At 39.1% G+C, this 20,399-nt stretch overlaps 1 protein-coding gene across 2 annotated transcripts in view; it reads right to left on the bottom strand.

Annotated features, from left to right (window-relative positions):
• The window catches only part of LOC127661355 (pyruvate dehydrogenase phosphatase regulatory subunit, mitochondrial-like), a 90,520-nt gene that overhangs the window by 42,808 nt on the left and 27,313 nt on the right, over window positions 1–20,399 (bottom strand). For both annotated transcript variants that reach the window (XM_052152002.1, XM_052152003.1), the window contains exons 8-11: window positions 18,161–18,310; window positions 13,847–14,039; window positions 13,650–13,774; window positions 12,775–12,930 (exon numbers count right to left, since the gene is read on the bottom strand). In XM_052152002.1, the coding sequence (XP_052007962.1) occupies window positions 12,775–12,930; window positions 13,650–13,774; window positions 13,847–14,039; window positions 18,161–18,310 (624 nt within the window). The remainder of the gene's footprint in view (window positions 1–12,774; window positions 12,931–13,649; window positions 13,775–13,846; window positions 14,040–18,160; window positions 18,311–20,399) is intronic.

The following is a 20,399-nucleotide window of genomic DNA, read 5'->3' as shown; positions in this document are numbered from 1 at the left end:
GGTGACCACCGTGGGAGGAGAGGTGAAGTCCTCTTCATCAACACCCACAGTGAACGGTGAAGCGCTGACTCGCAGAGTCTCCTCCACGAAGTCTAGGAGCGTCCAACGAGGGGTCGCCGGTGGCAACAGGTCCCTTAATGCCTCGTTGAGGTTTCCCCTGAAGAACACCACCACGGAATACTCTGGGAGGTCCGCCACATTTGCCAGCACCAGAAACTCACGAACGTGGTCTTCCACTGGGCGGCCCTCCTGCTTGAGGCGGAGAAGCCGGTAGTTTGCCTGGTGAACTGCCAGATCCATTTCGTGGTCGGTTGTTCTGTTGTGATTCAGACGAGGGCAGACGAGGAGTGAGGATCTAAATGCAGTTCTTTTAATGAGGAAACAAATGGTGAACAGGATAACTAAAAATAACTAAACAACACAGGGAACAAACAAAACATCCACGAGGGGATAACAAAATATAAACATGAAAAACATCCACAGAGGGCACGGGCAGGAACACAATCAAGGACAACCATAACATTCAACGACCGACAACGAATGAACAAAAAACAGGGCTTAAATACACAGGGATGATGATTAAATTACAAACAGGTGAGAACATTGACACTGGCAGTGATGAGAGCAGGGGATTATGGGAAGTGTAGTTCGGGACAGGTGACAGGGGAGAAACACTGAGCAGACAACAGGGAATCGTGACACATATACTGTAGGTGCGCAACAGCGAGGCCAGACTGCTGCTGTCTGTACCTTTATCTTATTGGTTCTCAACAGATTTTACATTGGAAATCAAGTGTCGACCTGCCATAGATTAAACATAACCTGTATTAAATGTATCCAGGGATGCATTTCCTTTTATGTTGCATAGTTTTGTTCATGGTTTTCCAGTACAAGGACATGCATCAAGTGTCATTATTTTTGTTAATGATGTCAACAACAAAATCTACAAGAAGTTGTCTCTCCCCCTTTTAAAAATTGAAGAGCACATTTACTTATATGAGCCCATTATTATCCCATTTGTTACCTAATATTACATATTTATACACATATTACACAGGAGGAAAGGCTCCTCATTACCATGGTTAGGTTATTGTGCTAGTCTTAAATAATATTAATAATAATAATAAATTAATGTATTTATGAAAATACCAGCTGAAACACATCTTGAAACTTTAACTAACACTGCCACTGTTGATATAAAATGAGGTCTAATAGATTCTACCTTTAGATTATTTCATATGAAACTTCAAAATATAACTTTTACTCATGTAAAATCCTAAAACAAATTTGTAAAGGTGATGTGTGTAATTATTAATATTTTTTATATTTTAATTAGCACTCATTAATTTATTTTTAACCACATCGGGATGTAAGTAGTGCATAGGGGGCCATAGGTATTGCTTTTGAGATACAATGTTCTGCATTGATTTGGTTTTTGTATCTTTTAAGCCCAGAAATAGTTGTGTACTCAATTTTCTGAAGTGTATCTGTGACTAGTGAGACTATTCTGCAATTGCCTAAAGTATTATATTGCTCTACAAAGATAGATACTTTTCTATCAGGCATTAAAAAAAAATGAATAAAGGCGGAGATTATACATTTATTTTGCCATCTCTACTTCCCTGTTAATTTTTTAGTCAGTTTTAATAATAATTAAAAAAAAAAGAAATTTATAGAACTTTTAATGTTTGTCGCAAAGCCAGTTTAATTATTTTTTTTCCCTAATATTTTACCCGTTTACATGCTAAAAGTCATGATGCGGGTCTCCTCGATGGATTGACTTTCTGCACACAACTGAATAACACAGGCTGCATGAATATGATATATGATTACCGCAAGAGTTAGATTAACATTGTTAGGATTGTAGGTGAAGGCAGACGAGGGACGAGGATCTAATTGCAGCAGAACTTTTTAAATAAAAGGGCAACACGAAAAACACACGAACAAAGGAAACATCCACGATGGGAAAAAGTAAAACCAAAACACGGAAGGCATACAAAGGGTTAAAACAAAAACACGGAAGGCATACAAAGGGTTAACCGGGGGATAAACAAAGACGGAAAGCACGGAAAACAGGCATCCACATACATCAAAGACCGACAGGGGAATGGAGAAACAAACAGGGTTATATACACAGACACAGGAAGATAACAAACTACAATGACAGAGTGTAGAGAACCGGGAACAATCGTGACGGTGACATGAAAAACACGGGACAGACAGACAAGGAATCGTGACAGTATGAAGGACCGGGAACAATCGTGACGGTGACATGAAAAACACGGGCAGACAACAGGGGATCGTGACAAACATACAGGTGCGAAGGGACTTCAGCGTTTCTAAATTGCACAAATAAAAAATACATTTACATATTCGTCTCTGGCTTGCTTTTGCTCGCATGTCAATGATTACCCCTCTGTGTGTCAATGATGCCGAGATCTACTTTTATATTTTATTTAATCACTGAGAAGGTTTACCTGCACAATTAGTAGCACCAAACATCACAAGCAGCCTCAAGAATGGACACAGAGTAGGGGGATTCTCTGAGCTGCTAATGGAGTAGGACGTGAAGTTGGAGGCTCCTGCTGTTTTTGATTAAAATTGTAATTTACTTGCGCTTTTCAGACATACATTTGAGCTTGACTTACTTTAAAGGTTAAATATGAAAACAAAAACAGATTAATTACGTTAAAATGTCTGGAAAGAATGTGAAAACTCGGAATACTGGTTTCCGGTCCAGCCGCCAAGAGGATGACAGCCTAATTTTCGAGCTCTCCGACGGTTTTGTGAAATAACCCCAAAAAACCTTAGATCTGAGAACTCCAGTGAATGTTTTACGAAATAATGGAGAAAGGGGTTTCTACCAGAAGTAGGACAATGATGAATGTAATAGAAAATGACTCTGATGTGAGGCAAGATAGCCGAAGTAACTCTCCGAGTTCATCTCCTCATGTTGAAGATAGCTCCGAAGTTAGCTTGCGATGTATTCTCAACGAACTAAGAGAGTTCAGAAGAGACAATAAAATACAGCTCTCCGACATTAAGCAAGAATTGAAGAGAACAAATGACAGACTAGATGAAGCAGAGGTGAGAATTGAAGAAACCGAGACCATACTTCAAGCAACATCAACGCTAATCAAGCGGCTAACACAGCGTCAGGCTAATCTCGAAGCCAGGCTGATAGATCAAGAGGGCCGTGCGCAGCAGAGACAATTTAAGGATTTACGGAATACCCGAAGATAAAGAAGGCACCGATATGGTTGGTTTTCTGGACAATTTGTTGAAAAGCGCACTGGACCTTCCCCGTGACAGAGAGTTGGGAATTGAACGAGCACACCGGGCATTAGCACCGAAGCCCAATACCCCGCAGGTAAAGCCACGTTCTATAGTTGTCAAATTCGGGAGCTACCGGTCGAAAGACGAGGTGCTCAGGAGAGCCTGGCAGAAAAAAAAAGTGTTTTGCAATGATGTCCGCTTCTACGTTGATCATGACTTCCCTCGAGAAGTGCTTAAGAAACGCGGAGAATATGCAGAAGCCAAGAAAGCGTTAAAAGAAAAACAAATAAAGTTCCAGACACCTTACCCGTCAAGGATGCGCGTCTTCTACGATGACGGCACACGACTATACCAGGATGCTACAGAGGCAACGAGAGACATGGCTTCACGAGGATTTTCAGTCAATGTGGTGAAGTGCTCCACAAATGCGGATCAGGAGGAGATCGGGCTCTTATCTACTTGGCAGGTAGCGGGGAAACGGCGCGACCGAGGTGGAGATAAGGAATTTGACACATCGGACGGCTACATACAATCCAGGAAACCCCCCCACTCTCAATATAAAGAAAAACTCCAGAAATTCAGAAAATGAACCCCCACGAAAGGAGTCCGACGTTTTTAACACCCCAATCGGAAAAGCAGATATGTTATATTTGATTCCCACTGCTACGTTATCTCGGTTATTTGGCCAGAGGATTGCCAAGTAAATGTATACAGCTATGTGTAAGTCCTACAGTACTATTATTTATTTAATCGAGTCGGGACTTGTTAATTGGTGAGTTTTCCTTGCTTTATTTTATTTTTATTTACTTATTTTATTTTTTAAACGATTTACAGCTTTATTTAGATTAGCATGCGATATTGTAGGGCCCCACTTTTATTACAATGTGGGATCTCCCCTTATGGGAGCTTTGAACTTACAAAGCCCCACAAGGCTCTTTTGATACGAGCCTCAACACCGGAAACGACTGTTCTTTTTTGTTACGGTGGCGTTCTGTTTAAAATGGTTACAGCTTGGTTCACGTTCAATGTTTGTTATATGGGAGAGGTATTCTTAATGTACACATTTAATATTGGTAGTTACACTGGGAGAAGTTCCAATTGTGTTAACCAATGTAGAAGACCATGAATAAGCAAGCTCTAAAAATTATTTCATTTAATGTGAATGGGGTCTTGAACCCAGCTAAGAGAAGTCAAATACTGTTAAAAATGAAAAGGGAAAATGCACAGATTGTGTTTCTACAAGAGACACATCTCACTGCAACAGAGCATGAAAAACTAAGGAGAATGGGATTTTCAAGGGTATATTACTCATCTTATAAGTCAGGGCACAGAAGAGGTGTAGCAATCTTAATATCACAAAAAGTCTCATACGAACATCTTTCAGAGGTCTCAGACAAGGAAGGAAGATATATAATAGTTACAGGGAAAATAGATGACACCGCTATAACACTAATTAACATTTATGTCCCCCCTGGAAGTGATTTTGCTTTTTACAGGAAAATATTTGATTTAATGATAGGAGCGACAGGAATTGTTATATGTGGTGGAGACTGCAACATTCGTCTCAACCCAAAACTTGATTCATCAAAAAATTCAACCACCACATCATTACACAGGAAAATTAACGCTCTAATGACAGAAATGGGCATATTAGATCTTTGGAGAGATCTTTACCCATCAGGCCGTGATTACACGTTTTATTCATCCCCTCACGTTGTATATTCGAGGATAGACTATTTTTTTGTACTAAAGAGAGACCGCCATAGAATACATAGCTGCGACATTGGATCAATTGACTTGTCTGATCATGCACCTCTCTCTTGTACTTTACATATTAATGAGAACCCGGGAAGAACACTGTGGAGGCTAAATACAAGCATCCTAAATAACCTACAATTTCAAACTCAAATAAGGGAAGACATAAAAATGTTTCTTGAGGAAAATGATAATGGGGAAGTTAACTCCGCTACAACATGGGATGCCCTAAAAGCAGTTATTAGGGGGAGAGTTATATCCTTTTGTGCCTATGAAAAGAAAGAAAAACAATTAAGACTAATGAGTCTCAAAAGTGAACTAAAAGATCTTGAGACACAACATAAAAGGGAACAAAAACCAAATCTGATGACAAAAATAAAGAAAATTAGAAACGAAATAAATATAATGTATTCACAAGAAATTGAAAAAAAGATGATATTTACAAAACAAAAATACAATGAATCAGGCTCAAAATCAACAAAAATTTTGGCAAGGAAGCTGCAAAAACAACAAGCGGATAATACGATATATAAAATAAGGGACCCAGATTCTAAAACTATACAATATAAACAAGACGATATACAAAACTCATTTAAAAAATACTACAAATTACTGTACACACAACCACGCTTGGAGGATGAGCAACAAATTGGAAAGCTTCTTGATTCTCTAAACCTACCAGTTATATCAGCGGAACAAAACCAAACATTAACAGCTCCAATAACTGAGATAGAGTTAAACAGCGCCATCTCCGGGCTCAAGGCAAATAAGTCTCCTGGCCCTGATGGCTTCCCATCAGAGTGGTACAAGACGTTTCAACCCGAGTTGACACCAAGCCTCCTTCGGGCTTGTAATACATTGTTAATGGAGGCTAAAATGCCTCCGTCATGGAGCGAGGCAGTAATATCAGTTATCCCAAAAGAGGGAAAAGACAATTTAGAATGCAGTTCATATAGACCAATTTCGGTTTTAAACGTCGATTACAAATTATAGACAGCCATCCTTGCCAAGAGATTAGAAAGGATTCTCCCCCAGCTTATACATAATGATCAGACAGGGTTTATTTCTCAAAGACAAGCTCACGATAATATTAGACGGTCATTGCACATATTAAATCACATCCAACAGGACAAACTTGAAGCCCTCGTAATCAGTTTGGATGCGGAGAAGGCCTTTGACTCCGTGAGTTGGCCTTTCTTATTTAAAGTTCTTGAAAGATTTGGTATGCACGAAAATTTCAGCTAGGGGTATCAGTACACTATATAATAAACCATCAGCCCGGATTAAAATAAATGGGTATCTCTCTGATTCCATTGCCTTAGAACGCGGATCAAGACAGGGTGTCCGATCTCACCAATACTCTTTGCGCTTTATATAGAACCTCTCGCACAGTGGATAAGGCAGTCTGAAAGCATCAAAGGCATTTGCATAAAGGGAGAAGACCACAAATTGGCATTGTACGCTGATGATCTATTGATTTATTTAAGTAAACCCGATAGCTCATTTCCTGAATTAATGAATCTCCTAGAAATATTCGGTAGATATGCAGGATACAAACTAAACATACAAAAAACGCACATTTTGACACTTAATTATACTCCATCAAAACACATTAAAGAGAAATTCCACCTTAATTGGGACCAGAATTCACTGAAATATTTAGGAATACATCTACCGAAAGAAATTCCAACATTGGCGGAGATAACTTTTGATCCTCTCTTAACAAAAATAAAAAGTGACATACATAGATGGAATTCCATCTCTTTCCTTAGCCTCAGTCATAGAACTGACACTGTAAAGATGAATATCCTTCCACGATATCTTTATTTATTTCAAGCACTCCCTGTAGAAGTTCCCTCAAAACAATGGTCTGAATTGAACAAAATAATTTCCAGATTTATTTGGCAAGGGAGAAAACCCAGAGTCAAATTCAAAACTCTACAGCTCCCAACAGAGGAAGGAGGAATGGCGTTGCCTAATTTGAGAGATTATTTTTATTCAGCTCAAACTAAACCACTAATTAATATATGTAACCCTACATATCATGCAAGGTGGAAAGATATTGAACTCTCAATAGTGAGTGATCCCCCAATTTATGCAATACTAGCATATACAAATTTGGGAAGATTTATAGATAAGGTGCAAAACCCATGGATAAAAGCCCAATTAAAAACCTGGAATATGATAAGAGAGGAATACAATCTGATTCATAAACTACAAATAATTCAATGGTGTGCCTACGATCCTGAATTCAAGCCTAATATAATGGATCATAGATTTAAATCCTGGGTTGCAAAAGGAATAACAACATTCTACTCCCTTACAAAAAAGGGACACTTAAAAGATTTTGAAAGCCTGAAGAAAGAATATTGCCTTAAGAAATCTGACTTTTATAGATATCTTCAAATACGTAATCATTTTGAACATAACATTAAAAATAAAACAGACCTTGATGACCCAATACTGAGGATATTTATAGGTGCATACAAAGAAGATCCAAATAAGGGTGTTATATCTACATTTTATAAAGCCCTTAGGATAAAAAAATCCCACTCTACTGAATACATTAAAGAAAAATGGGAAAAAGAAGGTAATTTTCTCATATCAAATGATGAGTGGTTTGATGTATGTAAGCTCCCATGGAGATGTACCAATTCTCACATATGGCGAGAGTTCGGGTGGAAGTGTCTTATCAGATTTTTTATAACACCAAAACAGAAAGCACATATGGTGGGGGGGAATACCAAATGTTGGAGACAGTGCGGATCTAGAGAAGCCAACCACTGGCATATATTCTGGGAGTGCCCAGTGATAAAACCATTCTGGGCAGAACTTCATAAAGCATTGGAAAGCATATTTAACACTGTCCTGCCTTTGCAGTTTCTCACATTATTTTTAGGATACGCTGATTTTCAGGCAAGAAGGCCGGATGAATATTTATTCTGTATTTTAACGACAGCGGGTAAAAAGGCACTCACAAGGCACTGGTTGCTTCCTGAACCTCCCACATACAGGAGTCGATGGATATAGTAAATGACATTTATATCATTTACTTTCTCCCTTCGTCTTCAGAAAAATGTGTTTATCAAATTCTGGACCATGTGGGTTGAATATGTAAGACCACTGCGACCAGATTTTGTGGAGGTATTGAACAAATGACTTTTAAAGGTAACCACATCTGTTTGCCTACTTGTTTGATGCAGCATGAGCCCTTAAGTATACTCCCTGTACACAGCCAGAGAGTGTACACACCTTATTCTTTACCTGTTCACACCTTTTCCCTACCACGCATTAGGAAGTTAACTTACTTTCTCCCGCAGTCACTACCATAGACTAAGAATCCTCAAGTACCGATCTTCAGTATGGACTACTATGTACACACTTTGGCTCCAAGTGTTTTTTTTTTTTTTTTAGTTTTACTGTTGTTGTTGTTTTCTTTGTTTTGTTCTAAATGAAAAACTGGATGGCAGTAGGAAAATACATCCACTTTTGTTTTGTAACATGTGCTAATGTATACACTGCTACACCAAAATAAAGAATTGAAAAAAAAAAAAAAGAAAACTCTGAATACTATTCAGACACAATTGAGGCCTAGTGCACGCGCCACGACCACACCCCTGAGTGAATCGCCTCCTCCCGCTGAGGCCGACTTGCCTCGGCCTGACCCTGACATCGCATCTCTTAAGCTCGAGTTGTTGGCTTTGCAGAGGAAAGACATCACCGATATTTTTAAAAAGGAACTCCAGGAGACGCTCGGGGATGTCCTGTCAACGATCAAGCTTGATCTGCAAGCCGTGAAAACACAGCTGGTTAAAGATAAAGCTGCTACCGATGCTACTATACTGTCACTCAAAGGTACTGTCGGGGAAATGGAGCATGCTCTCTCAGGTTGTACCGATGACATAGCTTAGATGAAAAATACCATTGAGTGTCTCACTGCTACCGTAGATAAGTTGGAGAATAAATGTGAGGATTTGGAGTCTAGGTCAAGGCGTAACAACATTAGGATAGTGGGAGTTCCAGAGGGGCCTGACACCTGTACCACTGTTGCTGTGGCCGCCTTGCTAAAGGGAGTGTTTGGTCTGGAGGAGGAGCCGGTTTTGGACTGGTCCCACCGGACCCTTCAGCCTAAGCCCAAGCTCTGTGAACGACCTTGAGCTATTGTGTGTAGACTTCACTATCATAGTGATTGTGTTGACATTTTACGCCGTGCGAGAGAGCTCCAACGGATTAAAGTGGAGGACTTGACCATTTCAGTCTTTCCGGACCACACTGCCAAGGTAGCCCGGGCTCGGGCCGCATTCAACGAGGTCAGGCGTCAACTTCGGGGCATTGAGGGCGCTCGCTATGGAATACTTCACCCAGCACGGGTTCGCATTATATACAATGGTGTTCAGAAGGACTTCGTTTCGGCGGAGGAAGCAGGGGATTATGTCAAATTTTTGACATCTGGGTGAGCTGTAACACCTATGACAGTGGCGTATTTTTTGCTCTATCTTTTTTTATTTTTTTTGCACTCAGGCTTCCAACTAGATTTAGTGAACTACCTCGTCAATCTACCATTGTAATAACGTGTTTTTCTGTTTGATGCTCTGTCTAGTTTAACGTTGTTTATATTTATGTTAGAGTATTTTTATTATTTTTCTCTCAGCCTTACGTGCTATACTATTGTATTACCTGTTTTTCATCCATCTGTTCATTGCAATCATTTGATTTATGCTACTGGGGCGCTTACCAACGTTTTGCTGTAATGCTCACCTTCAGTTGACATAATAGTTTGTAACACAAAGCTTTAAAATATTTTATATTGTATTTGTTATTGCGCGCAGACTGTTTATCAGACAGTCTTTTCTATTACCTCTTTTTTGGTTAGTTCTGCTTAATCTCTGAGTTGTTTTCTCATTGTGGACAACTTTTGGGTATTGTCGGAAACACTCCTGTCTCCTTTGTTCTTTTGTTATAGGGAGAAATTGTGTGTGTGTGTGTGTGTGTGTGTGTGTGTGTGTGTGTGTGTTCAGGGGTTTGTTTGGGTGGGTGGGGGGTCCTTCTTCGGCTCTAAATGGCTATCTGTATATCTGTTGTTTATTTTATTTAAATGGTTAATAGTAATATGGATCCCAGCGCTGCTGGGTTAGGCATGCCTCTAAGATTTATTAGTTGGAACGTCAGAGGTCTGGGGAACCCTGTCAAGAGATCTAAGGTTTTTACACATTTGAAACGTTTAAACTCTGATATAGTATTTTTACAGGAGACTCACCTTAAAGATTAACATAGGCTTCACTGCCCTTGGGTGAGACAGGTCTTCCACTCAAACTTTAATTCAAAGGCAAGAGGGGTTGCAATTTTAATTAGCAAAAAGTCAGATTTTTCCTCTTCTAATGTTATTGCTGATGTGAATGGCAGATACCTTATAGTTGCTGGTACCCTAATGCAAAAAAAGGTTTTGTTGGTAAATGTATATGCTCCAAATTTTGATGATGTGGCATTTGCAAACAGATTATTGAGCAACCTCCCCTTTTTAAATACTCACCTGTTGATTTTTGGAGGGGATTTAAATTGCATTTTTGACCCAAATTTGGATCGTTCTAATCCCCTTAATCTGACTCAATCCGCTATGTCTAAAACATTTTCCGATTTCATGTGGCAGAAAGGTCTCGTTGATCCTTGTAGATCCCGTAACCCCTCTCTTAAAAATTTTTCTTTTTTCTCCCAGGTGCATCATTCCTATTCGAGGATTGATAATTTTTTTATAGACAGTATTCTTAATTCTTGTGTAGTTTCTTCTGACTATTTGGGTATTGTAATTTCTGACCATGCACCTTTACAATTAGATATTCAACTTTCTATTTATAAACGTAACCCTCCACTTTGGAGATTTAATTATCTTCTTTTGGCGAACAAAGTATTTTGCGAGTTAATTTCAACTTCTATTGATGATTTTCTTTCCTTCAATCAGAATGACTTCACGTCTTATTCATTGTTATGGGAGACACTTAAAGCATATCTTAGAGGGCAGATTATTTCTTATTCTGCTCTCTCTAATAAAAGGCGCAATGCTAGGCTTAATGAACTCACATCTGAGATCAGTAACCTCCATCTAAGATGTTCACTGGGGCCTTCTCCGGAACTACTTAAACAGCATCTCGACTTAAAAGCAGAATTTGATCTTATTTCAACTAAAGAAGCAGAGCGCTTGTTACTACGTACTTGTGGTTCATATTATGAACACGGCGACAAGCCAAATCGTTTACTTGCACATCAGCTACGGCGACAGGCCACGTCCCGTCTGATACCCAGTATTAAAAACACTAATAATGTTATCACTACAGATCCCATGAAAATTAATGCTACTTTTAAATCATTTTATTCTTCACTTTATAAATCTGAATTTCCTAAAGACAATACTAAATTAAAGGAATTTCTTCAGAACATTTGTAACCCTGTTATTGATTCTAACACTGTCGAACAACTAGACTCCCCACTCTCTCTTGAAGAAATTTTAAATTCAATTAAAACCATGCAATCTAATAAAGCCCCTGGTCCGGACGGGTTTCCAAATGAATTTTTTAAAATGTTTATTTGTCCTTTTTTTTTTTTTTTTTTCCTCTCTCTTTTTTTTTTTATGTGTATGTATATATGTGCGTATTTGTATATACCAAAATGTGAATTGTATTGTGTCATTGTGACAGGAAGTATGCCTTTTTTCAAAATAAAAATATTTTGAAAAAAAAAAAGAATGGACACAGAGTAGCCGTATAACACTTTTCCTTGAGCAGAATAATGAACTACAGATCGCCAAGTTTGTTCAAAGGAGAAAGCGAGATGTGCATGGTTGCCAGATTGCACAAAATAAGTATAACATTAGGCGGAATATTTCCAATTTGCACAAGTATAAATCTCAAACTGGGGGTGTTTTGTCTCTTATCTGGCAACCCTGAGCATGCTAAATGCTTGTGGAGACGTGTTAGGTCCCAATGCAAGTTAACTGAAATATCCAATGAAAAATAAAAATGCTTTTACGATAAATGAGGCCACATTAAACCATGTGGTGGGCCTGATCCAGCCCTCGGGCTGTATGTTGCCCATGTCTGCAAGATTATCATTAAATCTACGTCGGCACTCCTAAATAGTCTATCACTTGGGCGGCCGCAGAAATATCTTCAATGGGAGAACATGGCATTGCTCTTTCCCAGCTGTCCGCTATCCAGTCCGAATAGACCAGTTGAGAAACACTGCTTTAACTCACACACAAACACACACACTCTCATGTCAGACCCCCTCGCCTTGCTTCTCTCAGATTTTCTCTGCTGCGCACGCGTGTGTGTGTGTGTCGCAAGTTGACGAGTCTGACAGGCAAACAAGGAGGAAAGGAGATAAGCAAATTTATGATAACATTAAATTTTTATACCGTGAAACCGGTATACCACTGCAATGTGTCCCCTAGTGGGGACACATTCTATCATAACCATTCAATTTTCACTTGAAACCTACACCAGTGGTTTGGTGGAAAGTTCCATTTTGACAACTTTTGGGGCATATTTTCACAAAAGGTCATCATGTTATCAATGCACGGTGAAAATGTTCAATAGCTTTTTTTTTACCCAAAACTTCAAGGTATATGGCTACGCAGAAATTAACTTTAAAAAATAAACAACTAGCCCCAGTCTCCCCTACAGTATATCAGCCTTATATTCGCCACCTTGAAAAACCCATATCAACAACTACACAAACTCAATCTCTCACCCTTCCCAGCAGGAACAAAGTATTTGGCTCGCTCAAAGCCGTGTTTCTCCATCCAGCGTGCTCCCTGAGTGTCCAAGCGGTCGTACAGCGGACTCGTGCGCAGCTGTCGACCAGTCTGGAAGTCCCAGCGAGGAACTTTAAGTTCATACAGGAGCGCTGAAGCAGAGACACACACACACACACACACACCACAAATAAATGCTAGAGGGACTAAAAACCAAAAAAAAATAAGACCAACATGAAACCTATTAATGGTATATGGTTTAGAATGACATGAGGGTGAGTAAATTATGACGAACTTTTCATTTTTTTGTTATTTTTGTAATATTTGTTATATTGTACAATAATATTCTAATATTTTATACAAAAATAATAACAATAGTATAATTAAAAACAACAGAACAGCTGTGTCACTCAAACAACATGAGTGGTATTGTGATACTTTAGCTGGAATCGTAACATAAGACAACATTATTAAGGTATCATGACAACCCGAAATGATAGTGATGGTACAGGAAATGCTTTCTGAAACTTTCAAATCAATTCAAACAGCTGCTTTGCAAAATGATACACTGATTTGAAGAGCTTGAAACTCTACACACTGAGAACATCTGCTCCTTTTTAATTGATCATAGAACTATGATTAGTTTGGTGTTATTATTTTTTTAAGTTTTTAAAAAAAGGTTTGTCAACATACTAATCGAATATTTGGATTATTTGTATACTTGTATGTATATCTTGTTGTTTGTTTTTCCTACACCTCAGTCTGAACTAGTCTGACGTTATGGACTGCTTTTGACTCTTAAATGGATAAATAAAATGCATTTCGATGTAAAGTAACTTAATCTTTGTCTGTAATGATGGTTTATACTCACGCATGACCTCCATAACTCGATGCCGCAGGAATGTCCGGCTGCTCTGTAGATTACCAAAGCGCTTTATGTCTAACGGCCATACGTTAGCACTGGGGTATCCGTCTGTAATCCACTCTGCCAAATATCTGTGGATAAAACACACTATTATGAGATTCACCACAAAGCCAGAGAAACACACAGCAGAGCTGCTTCCTCACCTGCCCGCCCCCCCAGCGAAGGACAGGCCAGACGAATTCATTCCCGCCAGCACATAGTACCCGTATATGCCCGGAGTCTCTCCCATCAGACAGCGCATGTCTGGAGTGAAGGATTCTGGGCAGTTCACCAGCTGCTGGATCTCACATGACTCCAGACTGGGCATCCGACGCAGAAGAGCACTCAACATAGGCTCTGTGTGGATCACAGGAGACAATATGAACAGAAAAATAATATGAAGAGGATAATAAACCACAATGATGATGCAGGATTTTTTTCTGCTGGCCCAGTGGAGTCAGTAGCTCACATTTGTACTGATTCGTCAATACTTTAACCAGCCTTATTTTATTTTTAGTAACATATGTGTCAAGATGTAACAGAATTGAACTCCATGACAGCTACACATTCATAAACATGATAGATACATACATGTTAATCATTTTCAACTCAACTCAGGGGTACTGCATTCTGTCCATGCTACACATCCTTGAGTGAACAATTTTTTAGCGCATTTACTTGAACCGCTCAGGCAATGTATCAATAAAATGACCCATTTCAGAGGAGGCCGAATGAATCAAGCAGAGCTTTCCAAATATATCTACATATTTACAATTTAAGCTTTATATTACGAGTACTTTCTACGACCTCCCCTTATAAAGCATGTGAGCATATCCTACTTCTTCATTTGGACAAAAAAGTAAATATGCAAATTGAATTGTGTTAATTGCATTTATAGAAAAGGGTGTAATGTTGGTCTTTCACTCACATACAGAAGCGTGAATCTAGTTAGTTAAACCAGAAAGAAAATGGCATGACTTAGACATGACGTGAAACTTTCATGGCTTTTACTACAACAGCAGGCAATCAAAGCAGATCTGCTCCTGATGGCTAAAATTAGCAGCCTATCACAGCGTTTGAACAATCGTCAACAAAAACACAGAAAAACAGGTGGTAACAAAACAAGGTTCAATTTAGTTTAGTTCTAACAGATCATTTATAAGAGCATACACATTGCTCAGTCATGAATCCATTCCGGCAGTGAAAAACTATTAGTAATAACAGCAGATACAGTACATCCGGAAAGTATCCGCGACCCAAAAGCTTTTTCCACATTTTGTTATTTACTGCCTTATTCCATAATGGATTCAATTAATTATTTTCCTCAAAATTCTACAAACAATACCCCATAATGACAACGTTAAAGAAGTTTGTTTGAAATCTTTGCAAATTTATTAAAAATAAAAAAAATGACATTTAAGTAAGTATTCACAGCCTTTGCTCAATACTTTGTTGAAGCACCTTTGGCACCAATTACAGCCTCAAGTCTTTGGCACACATATTTTTGGGCAGTTTCACCCATTCTTCTTTGCAGGACCTCTCAAGCTCCATCAGGTTGGATGGAAAGCGTCGGTGCACAGCCATTTTCAGATTTCTCCAAAGATGTTCAATCGGGTTCAAGTCTGGGTTCTGGCTGGGCCACTCAAGGACATTCACAGAGTTGTCCCTAGCCACTCCTTTATTATCTTGGCTGTGTGCTTAGGGTCGTTGTCCTGTTGGAAGATAAACCTTCGCCCCAGTCTGAGGTCCAGAGAGCTCTGGAGCAGGTTTTCATCAAGGATGTCTCTGTATATTGCTGCATTCATCTTTCCCTCGATCCAGACTAGTCTCCCAGTTCCTGCCGCTGAAAAACATCCCCACAGCATGATGCTGCCACCACCATGCTTCACAGGGTTGGTATTGGCCAGGTGATGAGCACCCTTCTCCAGCTCTAGGAAGAGTCCTGGTGGTTCCAAACTTCTTTCATTTATGGATGCCACTGTGCTCATTGGGACCTTCAATGCTGTAGAAATGTTTCTGTGCCCTTCCCCAGATATGTGCCTCGATACAATCCTCTCTCGGAGGTCTACAGACAATTTCTTGGACTTCATGGCTTGGTTTGTGCTCTGACATGCACTGTTAACTGAGGGATCTTATATAGACAGGTGTGTGCCTTTCCAAATCATGTCCAATCAACTGAATTTACCACAGGTGGACTCCAAATCAAGTTGTAGAAACATCTCAAGGATGATCAGTGGAAACAGGATGCACCTGAGCTCAATTTTGAGTGTCATGGCAAAGGCTGTGAATACTTAAGTACATGTGATTATTTTCATGAAGATTTCAAACAAACTTCTTTCAAGTTGTCATTATGGGTTATTGTTTGTAGAATTTTGAGGAAAATAATAAATTTAATCCGTTTTGGAATAAGGCTGTAACATATCAAAATGTGGAAAAAGTGAAGCACCGTGAATACTTTCCGGATGGACTGTAACTATACAACACGCTTCTATTATGCCTAAGTTACAAGTGAAATTACAGGGATAGAAGACAAGGACAGAAGGAAAATAAAAGAAGAGAAAGAGAGGGAAGAATGGTAAGTGAGTGAGCTAGAAAATAGCTGTCCTCACTATGTTCTGTTGAAAAAATAAAATAAATATCATCCCATTTTACTGTCCAAAAGGGAATGAATGGCACATTTTTTTATTTTCATACCGCCTCACTGAGCCGCACCGCGGATCGCACTGAGTGCAGCCAGAGGGACTTTGAGCAGCTCTTGAAGAGTGCGTGAAGATTAACCGATTCTGAAGCGGACTTGAAGCCCCGTGATGCATGCGTCATCTGCAGAGGTTCACACCAAACTCCAGTGAAAATATAAATGAGGATTTTAGAAAAATGCAAAGTGCTCTAACGGCAAATGCTATTTGTCGATGTGGGTTCATTGATCAGCAAAGTTGTTGATAAATAGCAGCTTTATTTTAATGCGCAAGTTCTTTTCGTCCTTGTTGAATGTCAGGCATATTTCTATGACAGTGACACACTCCTTTTATACGCAAGGGAAATGCAATTCTCGTCAGAATTTGGATGTATGGACCATTATATTATAGAGAATGTAAGTATTATTAATCATTTTCATCAATTGACACAAATCATGGCTAGTACGAACAATGATTGTGTCGGCACACACTTCACTTCTACCAGTCGTATTTGATTTTGAAAAGTTAAATTAATTTATTGAAAGATGAAAAATTTTTAAACATTATATTTCTAAATTCAAATTAGATGACTTCAAATGAAACAAACATATAATCAATATAACGAAGAAGTAAAAAAAAAAAAAAATCACACCAAATCCATTTATTTTGTCCAAATTCTTTCAGAAGCCCCTTTTTCAATGACTTAAAAATCACTCTATGACAAATGGGAGGAAAACTACAAATATAAATTATATCTTAAATACAATTGCAAATATAAACATAATGATAATAACTGAAAAATAAGCCATGACCTTTAGATAGTTTAACAAAATCTCATTATTATTTTAGTTTTTTCTCAAAACGGCTACGACAGTGTCAGGAACTTAATTTAATGTTCCACTATATTTTCAAATATATAGTTTGGACATTAATTTTATTACCACCTGTTGGTGGAATCTCAGAACTGCAAATGGAGGAACGGAGTTTGGACTTGAAATAAGTTGAGATAAGATGTGGTATTGAAATGTCTTAGCGTAATGACCAAATTCTTAGGAGAGTACCTAATTGGGCTTTGCGGCACTTCATTTACATACAATACACCCACAGAAGCCCAAACACTCCCTCCCACACCCACTTGTGCTTTGCACCACCCCCAAAAGCGCACTTAGGAGTAGCGCTCTCACGAAAATAGACCCCCCAATGTTCAGTGGATAAACACCCTTACCAGTGCCCGAATTCCAACTCGCGATATGCAGTGCTTAAAATACGGAATTTCAATCAAGCCAGCCAATCAGATCAGCTATTACTTAATTGAGGAAGTTGTTTTGAGAAAGTTGTCGTCTGAGGCTGACAGTAACTTTTATCAAACTTTTAAAGTGCCTTTTTGTGTTTTTGAAACTTGACAGCCTCCTTTCCCATAAACTTTAGTTGTATGAATGGAGTGGTGGTGGCATAGTGGGCTAAAGCACATAACTGGTAATCAGAAGTTTGCTGGTTCGATCCCCACAGTCACCACCATTATGTCTTTGAGCAAGGCACTTAACACCAGGTTGCTCCGGGGGGGATTGTCCCTGTAATAAGTGCACTGTAAGTCACTTTGGATAAAATAGTCTGCCAAATGCATAAATGTAAATGTATGAAATGTAGCACCGTGAACATATTTCCAAATGTGTCCTTTTGTGCTCTAAAGAAAGTCATATGGGTATGGAGTCAAATGATGACCGAACTATTATTTTTGGCTGAAGTATTCTAACAATTAACAGAACATTATGTCACACAAGAGCTGAAGCGAGTTGAACTCACCGAAGTGGTCCCAGTCTTCCTGCATGTTGTGAATCTCCAACTGGTTGCGTCCCTCAGTGAAGATTGGTTTAGGGTTCTTCTCAAAGCCGCCCGACAGAATCCCCCCCTGCCAGGCCCGAGCGTAGATCCGTCCGTCCATGTCTATCACCACTACATGAACACAACACATTCTGCAGTTACTGCAACACGCTTTCATTAACTGGCCACAACATGCTGTGTTTGCAGTGGGTCAGTACTTATTCAGAAACGCTAAACCAAAAGTTGGCAACAACAGGAAGCCCAATGATTGGCAAATTAATTTATAGAGTGAGAGAAATTTATATTTTATGTGTTTATTATTTTATTTAAGGAGATGTGTGTAATTTTTTAGATGTTAAAATACTAATATCCCAGCTTAATACTCAGATAGCACACATATACCTCTTTAAAAACATTTGGAGAAACACTGCATTTCAATTTTTGTACAAAAAACATCTGATAAACATTTAAAAAGAGTACATTCTAAATCATAAATGTATCGAAGACATCCGTTGAATGTCTTTTTGACATCTGATAGTTAAGTTTTACAGTATAGTAGTATACAATATTGTACAATAAAAAAGGCCCTTTCCCACCTACAGTCCTGGTGCTTCCGGTAACGGCCATTCGCGTCTTCAAGAGAGGGTTGCGTTCCGGCATATGACGTAGGTGTAGCGTAGAAGTGACAAAGGTGAAAGCGCAGAGGATAGAGGAAGCCAGTGAATGTGAGGACAGCCGTTACCGGAAGCCAGTGAATATAGTTTATAAAGTTATAAATATGGATATTTTTCTTACAAAATGCATCGCTTTGCTTCAGAAAGACTTTATTAACCCCATGGAGCCGTATGTATTACTTGTTTGATGGATGGATGCACTTCTTTGGGCTTCAAAATCTAAGGTAACATTCATTATATCATTATAAAGCATGGAAGAGCCAGGATATTTTTTTATATAATTCCGATTGTGTCTGGCTGAAATAAGAAAGTCATATACACCTAGGATGGCTTGAGGGTGAGTAAATGATGGGCTAATTTTCATTTTTGGGTGAAACTAAGAATTTGGATGAACTAACCCTTTAAGAAACTTTCTAGATGAGAACTCTTACGAGGAACGGAACACCCGAGGAGACTTTTGCCCTGTTGTATTTGCATTACAAAGGTTTCCACGTAGTGAAGTCAAGTACTGACCATTTTTCTTCTGACGTAGTTGGCATGTGCAATTCAATATCAACAACAACTATGAAATAAACAACACCAATGAAGGATGCCAAGATCAGATCTACATTCTACACTTTTGTTAGGCTGCCTAATCAGTTAACGGTTTAAATGGCAATGTTTCCGTTTCATTCTTCCTGACACCAGAGGCGGTGCTTAAGCACTTGTGGATTACCGCAGTATGGTCGAGACCATATACCAACAAATTCACGTAGGCTGAACTTCGAGGATAATAGCCACATTAGCTCAGCATTCAGCCTCTTTTGCTTTCTAGCCTGATAGAGATAGGTCGTTATTCTTCGTATGATTATACACTGTAAAATACAGCTTACAAGAGCTGCTAAGTATCATCCTCGCAAGCTGTGACAGCATGCTGCTAAATCTTTTGGATTACTTTTTCGGCATTTGGTGAGTTTTTGAATTTCATTGTATAAAGTTTTAAGATCTGTTGTTAAAACGCAGTGCTTTTTGCTATAAAAATAAATGTGATTGATTGATTGGTTGATCCTACTCCACAGCCTCAGGGCCCACATAGTCATCCACTAGTGCTTAAGCACCGCCTCTGGCGGTCAGGAGGAATGAAACAAAATGCTAGTTAAGTAGGTAAACTGTGGTTCTGTGAATTCCGGATAACCGGCAGATATTTGTCACTCGGAATGCACAAGAAAGACATACCAAGGCTGAACGCTGAGTGAATGTGGCTCTTATACTCAAAGCTCAGCCTACGTCACTACATGACTTTGGTGTTATATGGTGCTGCGATAATCCACTAGTGCTTAAGCACCGCCTCTGGCAGTCATCCGGAATTCACAGAACCACAGTTACCTAGGTAACTAGCAATTTGATGAATGGAACTCTTAAGCAACTTATTTCATCCTACCTCCTTATACAGTCTCCTGAAGGCAGCCTTTTCCAGTTTTCAGATGCAGTCTGTGTCTTCAGGTTACGATTTTAGACTGGGTGCGAGAGCTGCAGCCGGAGTGAGAGATGAGACGAGCGGTCAGACG

Source organism: Xyrauchen texanus, chromosome 21 (genome assembly GCF_025860055.1).
Source record: "Xyrauchen texanus isolate HMW12.3.18 chromosome 21, RBS_HiC_50CHRs, whole genome shotgun sequence".
Taxonomy (NCBI): Eukaryota; Metazoa; Chordata; class Actinopteri; order Cypriniformes; family Catostomidae; genus Xyrauchen; species Xyrauchen texanus.
The sequence above is the reverse complement of the archived record's forward strand: the minus strand, read 5'-3'. Positions and strand labels throughout refer to the sequence as shown.